Here is an 18,110-nt window from a genome sequence, read left to right as displayed (position 1 = left end):
AAGGTGCACTGTTGTAAAAAACACGTTTGCGGAAGAAAGACACTTTTCGGACAATATAACAGAAACATCGATTGGTATTTAATTTGTAGAATTTCTTTAAAAATGTCGAATATTTTCAAGCTTTTTGGAACCATAAAGGAATTAAAAAAAGCACATAAATCTACACGAATAATTCAATTTACTCGAAGTGGGATAATTCCAATTTAATTACCAGAATCTTTTACAATTCTTAAAACGATATCAATTGTCAATAATTCTGAAATATCCTAAATGAGATAGCCTGAAGTGACTTCTCAATGGAAGGAGAAATATTTTTTCAAATAAATGGGAAACTACTCACGTTGGTACCGTGGGCGTCGTCTGCATCACAATCTCCCCTTGAACTATAAGCAACAAAAGAAACAACATATGAATTCTGCGTACATCTTCGCGTAAAAATAAAAGGTTAGCTTAATGTTAACGTTAATTCGATCGATTTTATAAACAGCAGTTTTATTTTCAATTTTCTTTCCTACGTATACGTCATTAAATAATCTCGTCCTCGATCTTTCGAACGAAAGAAAAATGCATTACGAAGCTTTCGCCTAGTTTTTCTCCACGTTGGTCACTTTTATTTCTGTTTATGGGATGCTTGCTACTGGTGTATTTCCTTCTCGTTCCCCCCAACTGGGCCAGAACGAGCCGAGGAAACGAACCGTTGCGTTGACGCCGTTTTCTTCTCTGTCGCCGTCACGCGCAATGCCGACCGTGCACCTTTTTTACAGACTTATCTACACTGGAACTCGGTGCAATTAAGTCAATTTGCTAATTAAGCACGGGGCCCCGTTGACGCGAAATACTTGTGACCCGTAAGCGTATTTACATTACTTTTGACATTTCGTGTTCAACTCTTCTCAAGCGAGTAATTTTTCAAACAATGCGAATATAATATAACACTTTTATCGTGATATCTTTTATTTTAAATGTATTCGATGCTTCTTGAAATTTCTAATTGTGTCGCGCGAGATAAATAGAAATATTTGTTCGAGTGTTGCCATCGAGTGTAACGGTATTATCTTATGGAATTTTTAGAATTCTCTACAAATCTATCCAGTTACAGTCGAATCAGCTAAACTCGACAAAATTGGATAGAAACGTAATTTTGAAAATCATGGAGATAAATAATTCTAGTCCTCCATGGACAAGACGAAACAATTACTCTCAAGCGTAGTTTCTTTGACTTTTTGAATATCCAGAAAATCTAAAAAAAATCTAAATTCTGTTATACACATCAATTATTATATAGTATTATCATAACCTGTATATCGTAACATATCTAACTCTTTTAACTCTTCTCAATAAAAATAAAAATCCAGAGAGAAAGAAGTCGAGAAAGGAGTCTCGATCTTTTTACGGAAGATCAAATTTTCTTATCTCTTCGATATAGGAAAACCTACATCGTATTAAGACAAACGTTTTAATCTTTCTTCGAGAAAAGTAAAAATTGAAAGGAGAGAAATTGAAGAGTAAAATTTTCCAGTCTCTCTATACAGCATTAAATCTACTTAATTCTTCGACGTAACAAAACATTAAAATCTGTTGAAGAATATTGCTCTAATAAATCGACGTGGAAAAAGCATCGTACATAAAAAATGGTACTACGGAAATAAATCAGCTAACAGCATAAAATTCGATATTTTCCAACTCTACGTCCTACTTTTTCACATAAAAATACTTTATATCCGTGCAACCTAAAATTTCTCTAACGGTTTCCACTAAAAATCCGTATTTATAACACGAAACCGTTTTGTATACAACCGTCATTATGACACACTGTTAGTTATTCGTTCGCCAATTCCTGGATTAAGTAATTTCATCGTTTCACGAGCTGGAAAGCGTCTGAATCATCGGCAACATCTGCGCCATTTCACCAGCAAACGCGCGAGGAAAAATAAAGGATCGCTTTTCTGACCTCGTAATTTCGCGTGTTCTCTTTTTACTAACCAGCATCGTCCAACTCTGGCGAGCTAAAGGACTCTTTCGATCGAAATTACGCGGGCAATGCGTCCGACGATTAAACGGGCGCCAGCTACAGGAAATTAATTGACAGCAGCTAGACGGGAACGCGACGAAAATAAACTTCCGACAACAATCTCGACGACCGCCGCTTAAACCACTTTCGTTATCACGGTTAAAGCACCCGAGTGGATTCTAGAAGCGGTGACGCGATCGTTCAGAAATTCGAACCATGTTTAAGCGAGATGCATCGCGCAATAAATCCGAGAAAAGGGAAGAAGCTAGTGAGAAAGCGTGGAGACGCGACGTTGCGCTTATTTTCGCTGCAAATTGTTTTTCTTTCTAATATTTTGTTATTATATTTGTTACTGCGAGATATCACCACCGTTTGCTGTCCACAGTAGAATTTGTCTTTAGAAATATTCGCTGTTACAGGAGAGTAATCGTACAGTTGTTCAATTTTCTTTTATACGATGTAATTTAATTGCAACGTTCTAAATAAAAATACCCGCGTCGATTTCGTATTTTTCGTTATTAGGATTAACCTGTAGGATTTTTCATTATGAGAATGTACAGCGGAAAATATGATATAATGACGTGAGATGGCTGATTTTTAAAAGCTAAATTGCAGTTACAAGATTAACACTAGAACTATCACAGCAATCAAATTGTCTGGTTTTACCATTTTATTTTAAAATTCCTACTTCATGTTATATTTTTTTCCGCAATGATGTAATGACTTTCGCAACGATAACCAGAAGAATAATATAATGAATTTTATTTTATTTTTTATGTGTTCAGACTGAAAATAATTTTGTATCACGGCTACTTATACCAATAGCTGTAAAAATGATTGGTACTCGTCAAAGTGTAAAAGTGTAATCTGTTTATCGAACCTCAATTAACCAGTTTCCTCGTTTTGTATTAGGTTGTCCGAAAAGTGTCGTTCCTTTACAGACACGTCCTTTACAACGATGCATCTTTATACAAACATGAAACCTAATTTGTATAACGTTATGATTTTTATTTTGATAAGACAAAATGGATCATACGTAATTCGATAAAATAATATAAAACGAAAAATGTTGTGCATCGATTATTTTCTTATAAAACGAAAGAATCTTTTCGGACGACCTAATACAACTTGCCGCACATTTTTTAAATTTTTACTATGTATCATTAAATATGATGAAAATCAGTTATCAGGAAAATTCCGGATCGATCGCTAAATGCTAACACTAGAAATACCACACCAGTCAGAATGAATTTTATAAATGTGTCAACACTCGTTTAGGGATTATGGTCCCAGATGGATTAACAGTACCAAAAATGTACTACATAACGTGGAATTGCTTCTGTAAGAAAGTAATAAATCAATAAATATAAAAGTATTCTATTATTACGTATTTTTTAAAGACCAGTTATTTTCACTGGTTTTGGTAGGAATAGTTTCGTGTTAACTATCGGTAGTTCTAGTGTTAATAACTGTGGATGGAATCGTTTCGATATTTAACAGTTCTTTATCATCAAGCCAGAATGAAATCTTAATAATAATTAATAATAAAATTAGGGTTAAGTTCTTCTCATTGATTTACACATTTCAGTGACGTTGTAGATACCTTAGAGCGAAAATATACGTCCGGATGAAATGATGTTTGTATTTAACGAACGAGCAACACAGTCTCGTTTGGAAGTAGATGACATTTTTGAGCGTTCGATATTGTAATTTGATAAAGATCGACAGACATTACGTGGAAGAATAGCGTCAGAATGTCAAGGTAGAATAGGGACTTGGGGCACCTGGTATTAAAAAACACGAAAGATAACGAATCCATGTTTGTTCTATCAACTGTACAGTTCCAAGAGATGACTAATAATCTTTAAAAAACATAGAACTATCGATCGAACGAAGAATCGGCAGACAGACCGATCAACTCTTTTCGATTTTTTAATTTTATCACTCAGCTACATGATTACGTTTAACGTTTCATAGGAACAAATTATTTGCTGCTATATATTTATTTGTTGCAAGAAAATACCATAAAAAATTCTATGAAAATTAGAAAAAATAATGCTTCTGACATCTCCTTATTTTTCTCTACTTTCCAACTTCCGAAGATAATTTTCTTAGCTAATCAGTTGATCGTTCGATCTTTTATTTTATATGTCGAACATTTTCTAATTTTATTCGATAAAAGTATCTATTGAACAGTCTAGCAAGCATTTCAAACCGCTTCTATTCATTCACAGATTATTCGGAGATGTTCGCTCTTTTTTAACGTAAAATAGCAATGGAGTACAGATTTAACAATTAAACCACATCGATTCTTTCTCTGTTGGGCTCCCTACATTCAATATCATCTCAAGATATGGTCCTATTAATGAACGAACAAGCACACATTTATTAAGAATTCAAGTTAAGCTACTAACACGGGTTCTCTGAGTCACGAGAAAATGTGACTTCGTAACTCACGCCACCCAGAGTATGCAAATCGATCGTCTGGAGACGAAATAAAAATATGCAACCTGAAATCCATCAACGCGTGCGTTTCACAAGGAGCCATTCATAACCTTGCTAGGAGGAGTTATAAGTTCACGTATGCGAAGTACGTTCTCGGTCAAAAGTCTTGGGAGATCAGATTTAACGAAATAATACTCTCAATGTTAATATTAATTTTCAATAGAATTTTTACATCCCTCGTTCGTTTACGACCGACTAAAATCAAATTAATTTCATTAATTTGAATTAACATCGATTAAAATCAAAAGTTAGAATCGACTTGGGCTGTTTGATTTGCGGCTATTTAACTTTAATTTATACTTCATGTTTTATGTGATAGAGATCGAGTAATTTAGATAATCTCTTCAGGGTTAACTATGCGATTGAGGATTAATATTAGGTTGTCCGGAAAGTTCCTTTCGTTTTATAAGGAAATAATAGACGCACAATGTTTATTGAATTGTGCACGAACGTAATAATAGAAATAGAACGAAATGGATCGTACTTAAATCAATAAAATAATATAAAACAGAAATTGTTCTTCATCGTCTTATGAAACGAGAGAAACTTTTCGGACAACCTAATACAACTACTAGGTTTTGATCAGACCTATGATCGATATTAAAGGTACTATTAAATATCATTTAAGTATTGTTAAACACAAAATTTCATTGTAATCAAACATTTAGATGATGTCTATGAGAAATCTGAACGTGCAAAGACGTACGCCAAGATATTCACAAATCCCATAATATTAAAAAAATTCAAACAAATCTCTACGTAGCTTCCATTCTTTTAACCACGTTTCTGGCCCTGTTAATATTCATCAGCTCTCGATTCTACCGAAATGATGAACACATCATCAGCCTAAGATTTCCTTATCACCGAAAATACCAGACAAGATAAAATTCCTCCGCATCTCTGTCACCAATTATCAAAATTATTGCAAACTGATTCAAGGTACCAACAATCACCTCCAGCTTTATAAACAGAGACGCACATACGTATATGCGTATAACGCAGATAAAAACGAACGCTGAAGAAAAGAAAGATCGGTGCCATTCTCGTTTGAGACAGGGAAGATGGGGGCGAGAGAGGGACAAAGACAGACGAAAACAGAAAGAAACGCACGAAGAAGCGAGAATGAGAGAAAGAGAGAGAGAGAGAGAGAGAGAGAGAGAAGGACGTAACGTGGTCGGATAACCGCGGGATCCTATTTTTGCATCCAGATGGGGATCGCGTTACCGTGAGCCATTTTAGGAGCAACTATCTTTGCGCGGCGCCCAGCGCCGCGACGCGTCTCCACCGGCCGGACTACATGCACCTCGACCAATCGCCGTGGACGTTACGCAAAGCCAGTCACTGACCAAAATAAAACAGCTCCAAACGCTGTTATCCCGCCCCTTCTAACCCTCCTTGTCCTTATAGTTGAGCATGTTTCTCTCTTTCTTAGCGGTTGGACAGTCTCTCTGTCTTTGAAAATATTTATAAATGTTTATTGCAAACGACAGTGAAACGTGGGTGGAGTGAATTTGCTCGAAGAAAAGATTTCTATGAATATTTCGATAAATGTTTAACATGGTGGCATATTCGAGGGTTACTTTTCGTGTTTTTCGTTCATGGTCGATGTAGGTCGATGGTGGTGGATATACATTTTCTGCCTGTTCCTCGGTTGACTGATCGATTGTTGGGTCAGGTTATTGTTTACGACCTCGACTGACAGCCGCTGACGTCTCGATCAGCTGATTTCGAGGGGCGATGCTGTTCTTTTGAATGGTAGGAAGAGCCTCGGTTCTTCGCTTAGCTTCGGTTTGTCGAGCTTTCGCTATTGTTGGGCAAGTGACCATGCGTGTTATTCAGATACGTAGGTGAAGAGAATGATTTTTTAGAAGCTGATCCGCCGAGGTTTGAACATCGTTATGTAAACTATTTTCTAATATTTTGATGCAGGAAGAGGAATCTTTTAAAGGTCTAGTTTACATTTTATGTATATTCAACGTAAAATTCGTAATTTTGTATATGGATTTCTATGCGTTTGTATGTATGTTCGTACTATGTAGGTTATGCTTGATACAAAAAATTGTAAATAGGTGAAAGAGAAGGTTTCTTTGTAACGACTAAACACTTAAACCGATGTATATATCTGTGTACCAAGTTAGTTTCGTCTTTGATTGAAATATATGAAATCGGTGAAGGAAAAGGGATTTTTTAAGGGCCTTTTTAATACATTTAACACGAAGCGAATATTTTTCCTCTAGCAACTTTTGTGCCCTGATTCGTATTTACGTTGAAACTTAATTTCATATTTAATTGAAAATATAATAGAAATGGGCGAAGGGAAAGAGTTCTTTTTTAAACGTTGGTCTTAAATTTGACGTTCGATCAAAGTACATACTTCTATGTAAGTACTCGTATGCAGATATCTATGCGCTTTACGCTATTAAGTAGTTATTCTTAGGTAGGTGCGATCTCTTTAAGTTAGGTACAGTTAGCAGGAAGTGACGTGGCTGATTAATTGACATCTGGATGGGCGCTTTAACTTCTAGGATGCTAATTATACAGATGCTTAGTTAATTCAGTAAAATTGGTTTGCACTGTAGAAAAACACTTTACAAGACATTGTTTATTATTATTTTGATCTTAACGAGCTAGTTAAAAAACCTAAGCACAAAGAGAATATGTATATGAATGTAAATTATACGGCTGTAATAAAAATGTAGTTCACTCGAGTAAAGGTGTCAGAATATATTTGAATTCATTTTAGTGTCTGTTAGATTAATCTCTAATTAGCAGTATTAAAATCAAATTTTTAGATAGAAACTAAAGAAAAATCGAACTTGGAGCATCGTAATAAACATCCGACTTAGTTGCTAATTGTAACCTATTCATATATATATACATATATTTATCTTAACATCATCTATGATTTAATCTAAAACTTAAGCATAAATAAATCTATGAATTTAACATTGTATATGTAACGAATAAATCAGTTCATTCAAGTTGGATATCCTACAACTCGTTGAAACTTTTTCTAGATTCTACATTACTCCCATTACGGTATAATTACATACAGTATGCTAATCGAAATGAATTTATACAACAATCAATGCAACCAATATGAAAGAATTCGTATGACGAATATCCATTGATTATATAAAATTTGAATTCAATTTAAGTATAAATTTTATTCCTGTTTCTCGTTAAAATGTCCTCTAGTATCCAAAACGGTATAACTACATACAGTATACTAATCGAAATGAATTTATACAACAATCAATGCAACCAATATGAAAGAATTCGTATGACGAATATCCATCGATTATATAAAATTTGAATTCAATTTAAGTATAAATTTTATTCCTGTTTCTAGTTAAAATGTTCTCTGGTATCCAAAACGGTATAACTACATACAGTATACTAATCGAAATGAATTTATACAACAATCAATGCAACCAATATGAAAGAATTCGTATGCCGAATATCCATCGATTACATAAAATTTGAATTGAATCCAAGTTAAATTTTATTTCTCGTTAAAATGTCCTCTAGTATCCAAAACGGTATAACTACATACAGTATACTAATCGAAATGAATTTATACAACAATCAATGCAACCAACATGAAAGAATTCGTATGACGAATATCCATTGATTATATAAAATTTGAATTCAATTTAAGTATAAATTTTATTCCTGTTTCTCGTTAAAATGTTCTCTGGTATCCAAAACGGTATAACTACATACAGTATGCTAATCGAAATGAATTTATACAACAATCAATGCAATCAATATGAAAGAATTCGTATGCCGAATATCCATCGATTACATAAAATTTGAATTGAATCCAAGTTAAATTTTATTTCTCGTTAAAATGTCCTCTAGTATCCAAAACGGTATAACTATATACAGTACACTAATCGAAATGAATTTATACAACAATCAATGCAACCAATATGAAAGAACTCGTATGACGAATATCCATCGATTATATAAAATTTGAATTGAATTATCCAAGTGTAAATTTTATTTCTCGTTAAAATCTTCTCTGGTATCCAAAACGAATCATGCAAATGACTTCCTTTTTAGTCGAAAGTAAAGTAAGGTTTAATTAGTCCCGTTCTCCCGTCTTCGTGAACACGACATAAATAAATCTCGCAAAGCGTATGCAACCAAGCGTTTCGCCATATTTATTAAACAAGCTGCGTCTCATCGATTCGTTAATGGATCGGTAACTGTTCGAAATTAACGATCGGAACGGCTTCATTTGCAACGTTTCGCCGATTGTAACTTGGCGTTACGCGAAGACCTTAGGTGCCGCTTTATTAATAACGATGATTTAGCATCTCGTCATCAACAGCTGACTTTGTCACGGCTTTCATCGATTACGAATTTCTCAGCATCGTCGAGAGCTTTTCGTATGCAATTTCGTGCGTCCCACGCGCAACCTGTATTCTTTTTAAGCATGATACCGCCGTTGGCACTCTTCGAATTCGACTATGCGAGATAGACAGACGTCTGTGTTGGCACACCACGAGTCAATGTCGAGTGCATTGAAGGAACAATAAAGGAAAGATTATCCGTCCGTTGACATTGCTCTGGGACAGAGCAATTTAGCAAATTTTTAGAAGCCACGAACACGCAGTATATCGCGGACATGGCTGTTCCTCGAGGATTATTGGTGGTTTTAGCGTTATTGGGGTTAATAATTAAAGGTAATTTTAAATCGTAGCTTTTTAATATCCGAGGGTTTTGGCGAATTTTCACCGAGCGTTAAAAACATCGATACAAAATACGTTGCAGGTGATAATTCACGAGAAATTTAGGACAAGTTGAAAAATAAATTTTTATTGCTTAAAAGAATTGCAGATGTTCGCAGGAGCTCGAAATGGCTGAGCCAGAATTTGTTACGGATGATGATTAAGGGAAACGAAGCCACGACTGCTCGTGATTCGAAGATCTTGAAAAAGTCTCGTTGGGTTACACAACGACTAATGCAAAAATTACGATGCAACATTTTCTTATCTTTATGAAACTTTTTATATACAAATAGCTATTTTTTCTGCATCAAAATATGAAAGGATTGTCTCCAATTATCAAAAAATTACTAACAAATACTCCAGTTTATACAACATACTGGTACTAATTCGTAACTAATTTTGGTAAACAAGCAAATCAGCTGAACCTTAGTACGTTCATTAATCATCAAAAACTACAAATACTCTTCGTAATAAATATGTGTTCCTACTCGAATTAAAAAGAAATTCACAAGGACAACGTCAACAACGTTATCTGTTTAGCAACTGCTTTTTCTTATCGGTAATTTCGAACTGTAAATATTTGAAAGTTTGTTGAGATCGAGACGCAGATGACGGTCTTTTCGATCTGATACTCGTAAGCTCGTCATCCTCAATCATCCAAGAAATCGTATTTACGACGAAAGAAAGGTCGAAGAATTGTTATGGCAATCATGCGCCGTTTCACGTCAACACGTTTATAAACCCAACTAATTGTCTTCGTGCCCTTGCCAAGCGGTAATTGCATCCGTAAAGCTCTCAAGAATCTCTCTTGTTAAACGCTCGAGCATCGTTACGATCGTAAATCAGCCGCAAAGTTATACACGTCCGATATTTTTGGTTTGGAAGTGGAGTTCGAGCTACTTTTCATCGGCCACGAAAATGAGACAGCTGAAACTTATCGACCTTCTGATAAAATTTAGACGGTCGAAAAATTGCTGGACACCAACGAGCGTGAGACGAGTCAACCAGACTTTCGGCGAAATCTGCCAGGACAGCTCGTGCTCGTCGAAAACGAGTCGATGCGACGCGTCTCGTTTTCTCGTTACGCAACTTTCATATTTGCCATGCGAATTCCAAACGTTTCGCGTTGTTTGAAAATTATCGTCAGATTTCTTATCGACACCTCCGCTTAAATTTCGCTACATTCGACGAATTTTTTAATTTAATTCAAATGATTTTAGAATTACGATCTAGGTGTTAACCCTTGTTCGTATAATATCGAATTGTGACTTAGATATCAGCCCTTTGTGTAATTAGCTCTTATAATATGGAATTGCATGTGCAATCGGGATCGTAGTTTTCATTCGATAAAGACAAGTTTTGTTACATGCAAATAGAAATTTCATGCTCTTAGTATCATGGAGAAATATTCTACTTTTTTTTTTCAAATTCAGATATTTTTTTTTATCTGTACGATATTTATTATGATGTTTTATGCAATATTGTTTAATCTAGTTTTTATAAAAGCAACGTATCATTGGGCATTTTGATACAATTTAAAAAATAGTAGTAAAAATAATAGACAAATGCAATGGACGAATCGTGGGCTTAACTCTTCACTTTGCGTTTTAACTCGATAGAGATGCAGTATGTGAGAAGTGGTATGAGAGATTTTTCGCTGACATTTTTGGCTTCCTATCAAGACACACGTCATGTATCTAAGTGGATGTAAGAAGTTCGAAATTCAAAAAGAACAGCAATTACTCGATCGGCTATTTCAATCCTCGGAACTGGAGGACGCGTTTCATTCATGAGAATATAAAATTAAAAGCACGGAATATTTTGTAAACCTAATGCTCACAACAAAATTCATTTCCCATTCAAACATCAATTTTTTCAACCGAGAATCATTAAAAATAAATTACGTACGAATATCTCGATATTATATTTTGGCACTGTGTTACATCAGAAAATAGTTAAAATTAACTTAGGTATTTTCCAAAGAAAATAATAACAGTATAGGCTAGTACTCTATTTATATTCTGAATAATAACGCAAAGAAAATTACCTTCGTTAATATTCCATTGTCCAAACGCTATAATTTAACTATTAACAGGTGTACTCGAAGAAAACTTTATCAAGGTAATTTCCAATTTCAATTCTTTTCCATATCGTGCGTACGTAAATTCATTCGATCAAGTCTATTCAGAAGATTCATTAATGCGAACGTAATCGAATAATAAATGTTCGTCTTTGTATATCGCGGCATCGTGAAACCATCTCACAGTTAAATAATGCGCGATTAACGCGCTTAACGTTAGTTACGTCCTAAGGAAAGCGACGTGTACAAGTCAGCGAATATCGTCGATAGCTATGATTTCTATTAAACGATGAAGGCGCAGTTGGCAAAGGTATTGCGGCGGAACTGTTTCGAACGCCGTAAACCGTACGTATTTAAATTCATAGTCGTGACTATAACCGTGACTCGTGGAAAATTACGTTACTTTCTTTACGGTTGTTCCTGCCGCGTGACCGGCGGAAGAAATGCGCAGCCACTTGAAAATTCTTACATCAAACGCGCGCACGCTCGTTCACCAACTTCCCCTCTACGCGAGACGTTTCTCACAATCGCGTTCGAGAAAAAGGTACGTAGGAGTTTTACATGAAATATCGTTTAATTTAGAGATAAAATTTCACGAATGTATAGGATTATGCATGTAGCTTACTTTAAAATATACGTCATCTGAAATGATGTTCGTTTCGTATATTACGTGAACGTAATTCAACGTGCAATGTCTGTCTTGATTTTTGTATTAGAAATTATGTTGTATACAAGTATATTTATATGTGTGCATGTATGTTTATTATTTTTCGTTTCATAGGCAAGTTCGTTATTTCTGGAATGAAATTACGTATCTGTTTTAATAGAATGTGTAACAGGAAACGTTTAATAAAATGATAGAGCTTGGTAAAATGGAATGCAAAGAGATTAAGATTTTTCCCGAGTATACATAATTCATTTGGATAAATAATCTGCGAATTGTAATTTAGAGGAAAAGTGGAATAAATTTTATGGCTTTAGCGCGTATTTAATACGAACGAATTTCAAGTAGCACTTATTTTGAAGCACTCTGTATACATAAATCCACGATGGAATAAATTTCTGTCATTTCTTATTAGTCCAAATTTATTATCATTTTCTAAATTATTACTTTTGATTTTTATATGCTTTACGACCTTCGTTATAAATTCCTGATATCCAGAAAATATTTCACGGTATATACGCTACGATGCAATATCTACACTAGTGTATAATTCATAAGTCGTTGGCCACTTATCGTTAGTGTACTTAGACTAGAAATAAACGAATGCTGTAGTTATATAACAACGTTGACACTCATCGACTGTGTTAAAAGAACAATTAAATTATATCACGTTTTCCATCTATTTTAAATCAACAGATTTCGTTCTTCCGATCGAATCTTTCAACCCATTAACCGAACCATTCTCTAACAAGAAATTTCTACGATCATAAAATCAGCAACGAATAGATCGATTTTAATCCTTGCAGATGCATATATCGTACAATTCATGTTCATCGAAGTGGAACAGCAAACGAAAGAAATAGGAGACTCGCGAATAAAGGAATCCTATTTGAAAAATAAAAAAAGACGTTTGAAGCTCTTCACCAACATCGTTAACAACTTGACCTACTTACAAAAAAAAAAAAGAAAAACAACTATTTCTTCCAACTAACGAGAAAATATACAAAATCTCCTAGCACAAAAAAAAATCACTCGAATGATATTAAAAGCTTTCTCCAATCAGAACCATCGATCGTATCGAAACACGAATCTTCAATTTAGAAAGCGACAGTAGCCACGAATCTATTGTTCGAGCGATACAGGCAAAAGCAAGGTCGAGGGTCGTGGGCGTATTCGAAAGAAGTGGGCATTAATGCTTCTATTGCGGTGATTAAAGCGACGAAAATATTCGGAGTGCGAGGCGACCAGGCCTTATTTCGGCCAAGTGATTCATGGGGAACGACAAACACGTTCTAAAACCCTTCCACCGCTTTATTCTTTTGTCCCTCGGTGCAAAACAAACCTTAATTCCTCCTTCTTTTCCTTTTTCCCCTCGTGTATCTGGCAACTTCTCGATTTTCGCATGGGATCGCGCAATAAACACAAACGTAACAGCAACGCAACGGTATTTTCATCCCCCATATTGGAACGCCTCCAACCTTGTGTACCTTGGAACTCGCGTAAATTGCCATTTCCCCGAGACGCGTTCCATCAATTATCCGTTGCTTAGAATAACGATCCTCGTTCGAGACTCTCAGGCTGCGTGTAATTTGGCTTGGAGAATGTTTCGAAAGAGTTGGAAACTCGAAGGGCACGTTTCGTACGGTTTCGTATCCTTTGAGGGAAGTTTCGTTGACGTTTTGTTGCCGGCCTGTCAACTCCTTTCCAACAACGTGCGTCAGCGCTCGTATTTGCAGTTCGAGGGTTCAAAGCGAGACTGCTGCACCGTGTTAGGGTTGTTGGAATAATGCGAGCAATATTTTCGTCTTGACAGGAAGTGTACACTACTCGGCAAAAGTTCCGAATCGCTGCGTATTTCGTAGAAACGCGAGTTCCAAGAATTTACGGGAAATCAGTTTACAGTTGTATTGCCGTGGAAAATCTTTTCGGGACAAGTTTGTCGAGACGAAGGACATTGCTGTCGATATTCGAGTTAGCAACATAGCTAGCTCGAGATTTATTATTGACACGGATAGCATCGAAATTTTGGTGTTTCAATGGAAATCTGACGATACCGTGTCGTAACAAGTAAAGCAAATGAAATGGAGAGATTTTGTTTGAGAAATGAAATGTAAAATAACGTAACTTTGTATCTTTTGTGGAAGATCGTTAAATGTTGGAAAATGGTATCTCTCTGGGAATTTATAAAATGATTCTTATTGAAATTAAGAGAGAATGTTTTGTGTTGTTGTTTATTAATTGTCGTCTTGCAATGTCTCTGCGTCGATGAATGTTCAATGATCATTAGCTTCAAGGTAACGGTTAGTCAAAAGGAGATCTCGTGACAGATGCGGTTATCAGCTTTCCGGCGTTTTCTGTTCAACCTTGAAACCTCTGTTATTTGTCTTGTTAACATTCTATTGAACTCAGTTCAAGTAAATATTTCGATATGTTGATCTGCACTGTTATAATCATCTGTAATCCAAGAAAATCGCTCGAATGTTAAATATAGAAAATTGATTACGTAACAGTCGACGCATTAGTCTACGATAGACAAACAATTACCACGTTTATCGAAAGATACGTATTCATTTGAGAGTATAATCATTCAGAGTATTATCGTTGTTGGACCGTGCATGTTCATGCAATTTCATCTGCTTGTGAATATAATAGAAATTTCTTCCACCTACTAAATATTATAAGTACCTTATTTTCGATATTTTTCAGGTACATTTTTATATATCTGGATTTCGTGTCGACAGATCTGTAGTCTACTAACGATACTCCATTATATATATATATATATATATATATATATATATATATATGTGTGTGTGTGTGTTTAGAGATAATTCATTCATACTATTACGTTATGATTGAATAACAAGTTCGTTCATCTTTCCTACTATCGTATAGATTCTGAAAAATGTAATAAAAATTATTTGAAAATTATAAAGATACAGCTGTCCAAATATTTTTCAATACGCTGTTCGGAATTTTCAGTTCGAATCTTTGAGTGAGTTTGTTTTGAGTGGCGGCCAGGTCCATTGCGTTCTTTAAAAAATTCCGAATTATATGTCCTCCCTGAACTGTAAACCTAATGACTCCGAGGTCAGGTAAAAAACCCCGGGATAGGACCAGCCGGAAGGACACGATGGACAGACGAAGCCCAACGGCTAGTAGAGAGAATCAGCAACGTAGGAGGACAGTTCATCATCAGACATCGTACCGTGCGGGTGAAATACTTTACTCTCAACAAGATCTTACCACCGCTGTGTTCATAACATCAAACGTTACTTCATACAACAAGTGCAAATACAGTGCTAGATTTACTCTAACACTCGATCTATTAAAACTCTTCCACCTTGAGCCGTTAAGTCATTCGAGGTACGCGATATCGACCGATCGGTTTGACCTGACCGGTTGCTCTTTAGTCGAGAATTCGCAACGTATGAAATTAGTTACTAAATATTTATTTAACAAAATCTGAACTTGTGTGACTCAATTTAGCATATAACATATATAATGGAATAATATAAATAACAAATTATAATTATGAATATCATCAACAGATTCCAATTTATATTAATATTCTATCGTCAATTATACTTCAATTGCAACCACTACTCTAAAAAGCAACAATCTCGTATAAAAAATCTCTCAAACGAACACACGTCTATTTTAAATACCAAAAGTTGGACTTTTAAAATTGCCAAAGAAATTCCTAAAGAAGGTAAAAATTTTCCCCTTCAGCAATCCGATTTTACCCCAATGTTCTAGCTACTCTCAATTAGTTAAAGATTATCGAGGAGCACGAATCTCGAGGTAACGAGCGCTAGTGAGATGGGTTCCCCGTGGAAAGTGTGTCTGGCCGAATTTAGAAGCCGCATTTTTTCCCTCTGTTCCTCTCTGTTCCTCCGAGGAAGGAAGGAGAGCACAGACGGCACGCAATCCACGGGCCAATGACAGATATGCCAGCGACGAACGAGCCAGAGGGTCAGACTGACTGCGATTTTGACAGCTGCCGCGGCAGCGCCTTTGGTTTTTACGCGATCCATGGCCACCCTCTTCGGGGAGGGCGACCCTTAACGAGAGGGACGAAACGTTTATGCGGCGCGCGTGCAGGAATTTTCGAAACGTTGGCGTCGAACAACGTGGAAAACTTCTATCTTTAGAGCTCGCGCAGGGGCGGTGCTGTCGCTCGAAAATAGAATATTCGTCGAGGGGATATAGCCTCTGCTAAGAAATCCGACGGTTCCTCCGATTTATTTTTCTACTTCCTTTTTGTTTGTTTCGTTCGCACTGGCCGAATAATTCAAAAGTTATCAGAATTTGTCTTCTGCTTTTCAATTCGTCGAGGAAGAGAAAACGCGAAGGAAAATAGAAAAGGTTAAAAAATGGTGGAGGAACTTTCTTTGTTTCGTTCGTCTACCAAATGAATAGAAAAGAAGCTTAAAATACGTAATTAAAAAGAAAAAAAAAAAAAAAAAAATTGGAAGCAAGAAACTTTTGAAATATTCAAAATTCGAATACAGAACTTTGGATTTAATTTTCTCTTATCTGTCGATGGAAGTAGAATTCTTCTTGTTTTTAGAAAATAGAGTGCCATTGAAGAGGGTATGGCCTAAATTCGACAAACTATCTGTCAATACGCGATCATACGCATGCAAATTAGATTCCTGCGAAGCTATAACCTTGTTAAACGAATCGCGAAATTAAAAAATTGTTAACTGTTTAATTTTCGTAATAACGGTATGAACCTGTTCGAATGATTCTAATCGCTGATTCCACGCGTTTTTTAAAGTCTCAAATTCTTTCCACTTCGAGGACGAGCTAAGGAAGGAATTTTTTCGACAGGTTTCGAAAGTGGAGCGGATTTCGTGATAATCGTGATCGATAAATCATCACCGAACTGACCTCTCTGCTGACTGGTGATCTGCTGCCGAGTGACCTGTCGTTCGGTCCTCTGTTGCATGTATTGGTGTTGTTGCTGTTGTTGGGTAACAGTTTGCTGCTGCTGCTGCTGCTGATGCATCATCGTTTGTTGTTGCTGCTGCTGTTGCGGCTGCTGTTGTGACGGTTGTCGCTTCATCTTGGATCAATCGAATTAATCCAAGTCGTTGAGGATCGATTATTTCGGTCGATTCTTCGTGGATCGGTCACAAAAATTTTACGCGAAAGGGCTCGAATAATCTCGCCCCACGCTCTTCTTTCTTTTTACTCCCGTCGATCGATTTTAAAATACGAAAAACGTCGTACAAAACTTCCCTCACTGGCCACTCAACAACAACAAAAAAATAAAAATCAGAGAAAACAGGTGAAAATTGAAAACCGAGAAAAAACAGATCCAAGGATTATTATCCTTGTTATCCTCGTGTCACTCGCGATTACTCGATTCGAAATAATTGATAAATCCTCTTCTATAACGTGTCTCTCTGGTTCGCCGCTAACTAGAAATCGTCTTCTTCTTCTTCTTCTTCTTTAATCTCTTCTTTTTCTCCTTTAATTATTTAATCCTCGTATTTTCGCTAATGCTTCTAGCTTGCTTCGTAGTATACTTCTTCGTATGTGCTGCCTGAGGCCGCGGCTCACTCCAGTCGGCAGAAGTCAAGTCATCATCAAAAAGTCTTGTCCCCGAGACTCTTTAAACCAAGACGTCGGTCGAATGCGAATTGCCGGCTGATGCCGCTGCGGAAAACGAACACGGCCTTCCACGAGGACGTGGGGCGAATTGGTGGGAGGGGGGAGTTTTAGATCTGTTTAGGGAAAGGGGTGGGGACGTGGAGCGTCTCGACGCAAGCGACGATGCGCGAGAAGAACGAGGACCGAGCGATTGAAATTTTTCACACCCTCGTCACACCGAGAGATTAATCGTACCCTGTAGAAACAGACCCTCCCTTTTCACTTTACTTTCCTATTTCTTCTTCCTCCTTCTCCCTTTTTTTTATACCTTCTCCCTCTCCTTGCCTTTCTTTGAATGGAAATCATCACCAAAAATAACAGTTATTTTTGAAGTTTTCAAGTCAAATGTCATCGAGACAAAGATAACTTTCGTTTAGATGAAAGACGATGATTAGTAAATCTTAGAGATTTTTCGAAAAATGGAATGATTGATTAATTTTTAACTAACTG

The 18,110-nt window shown here is 36.2% G+C and overlaps 1 protein-coding gene across 20 annotated transcripts in view; it reads right to left on the bottom strand.

Annotated features, from left to right (window-relative positions):
• LOC138190159 (titin) overlaps positions 1–18,110 on the bottom strand; it is a 149,828-nt gene that overhangs the window by 115,614 nt on the left and 16,104 nt on the right. For 19 of the 20 annotated variants that reach the window (XR_011172702.1, XR_011172607.1, XR_011172689.1 and 16 more), the window contains exon 3: positions 341–383. Coding sequence is in view for 16 of the 20 variants with exons in the window: in XM_069109558.1 (XP_068965659.1) it covers positions 341–383 (43 nt within the window). In the remaining 4 variants the exon portion in view is untranslated. Of the gene's footprint in view, positions 1–340; positions 384–16,895; positions 17,673–18,110 lie in introns of those variants that run through there. The other variant, XM_069132951.1, reaches the window with a different exon arrangement.

This window comes from Bombus flavifrons, chromosome 1 (genome assembly GCF_040668555.2).
Source record: "Bombus flavifrons isolate JBK064 chromosome 1, iyBomFlav1_principal, whole genome shotgun sequence".
Taxonomy (NCBI): Eukaryota; Metazoa; Arthropoda; class Insecta; order Hymenoptera; family Apidae; genus Bombus; species Bombus flavifrons.
This window is presented reverse-complemented; position numbering and strand designations above follow the sequence as displayed.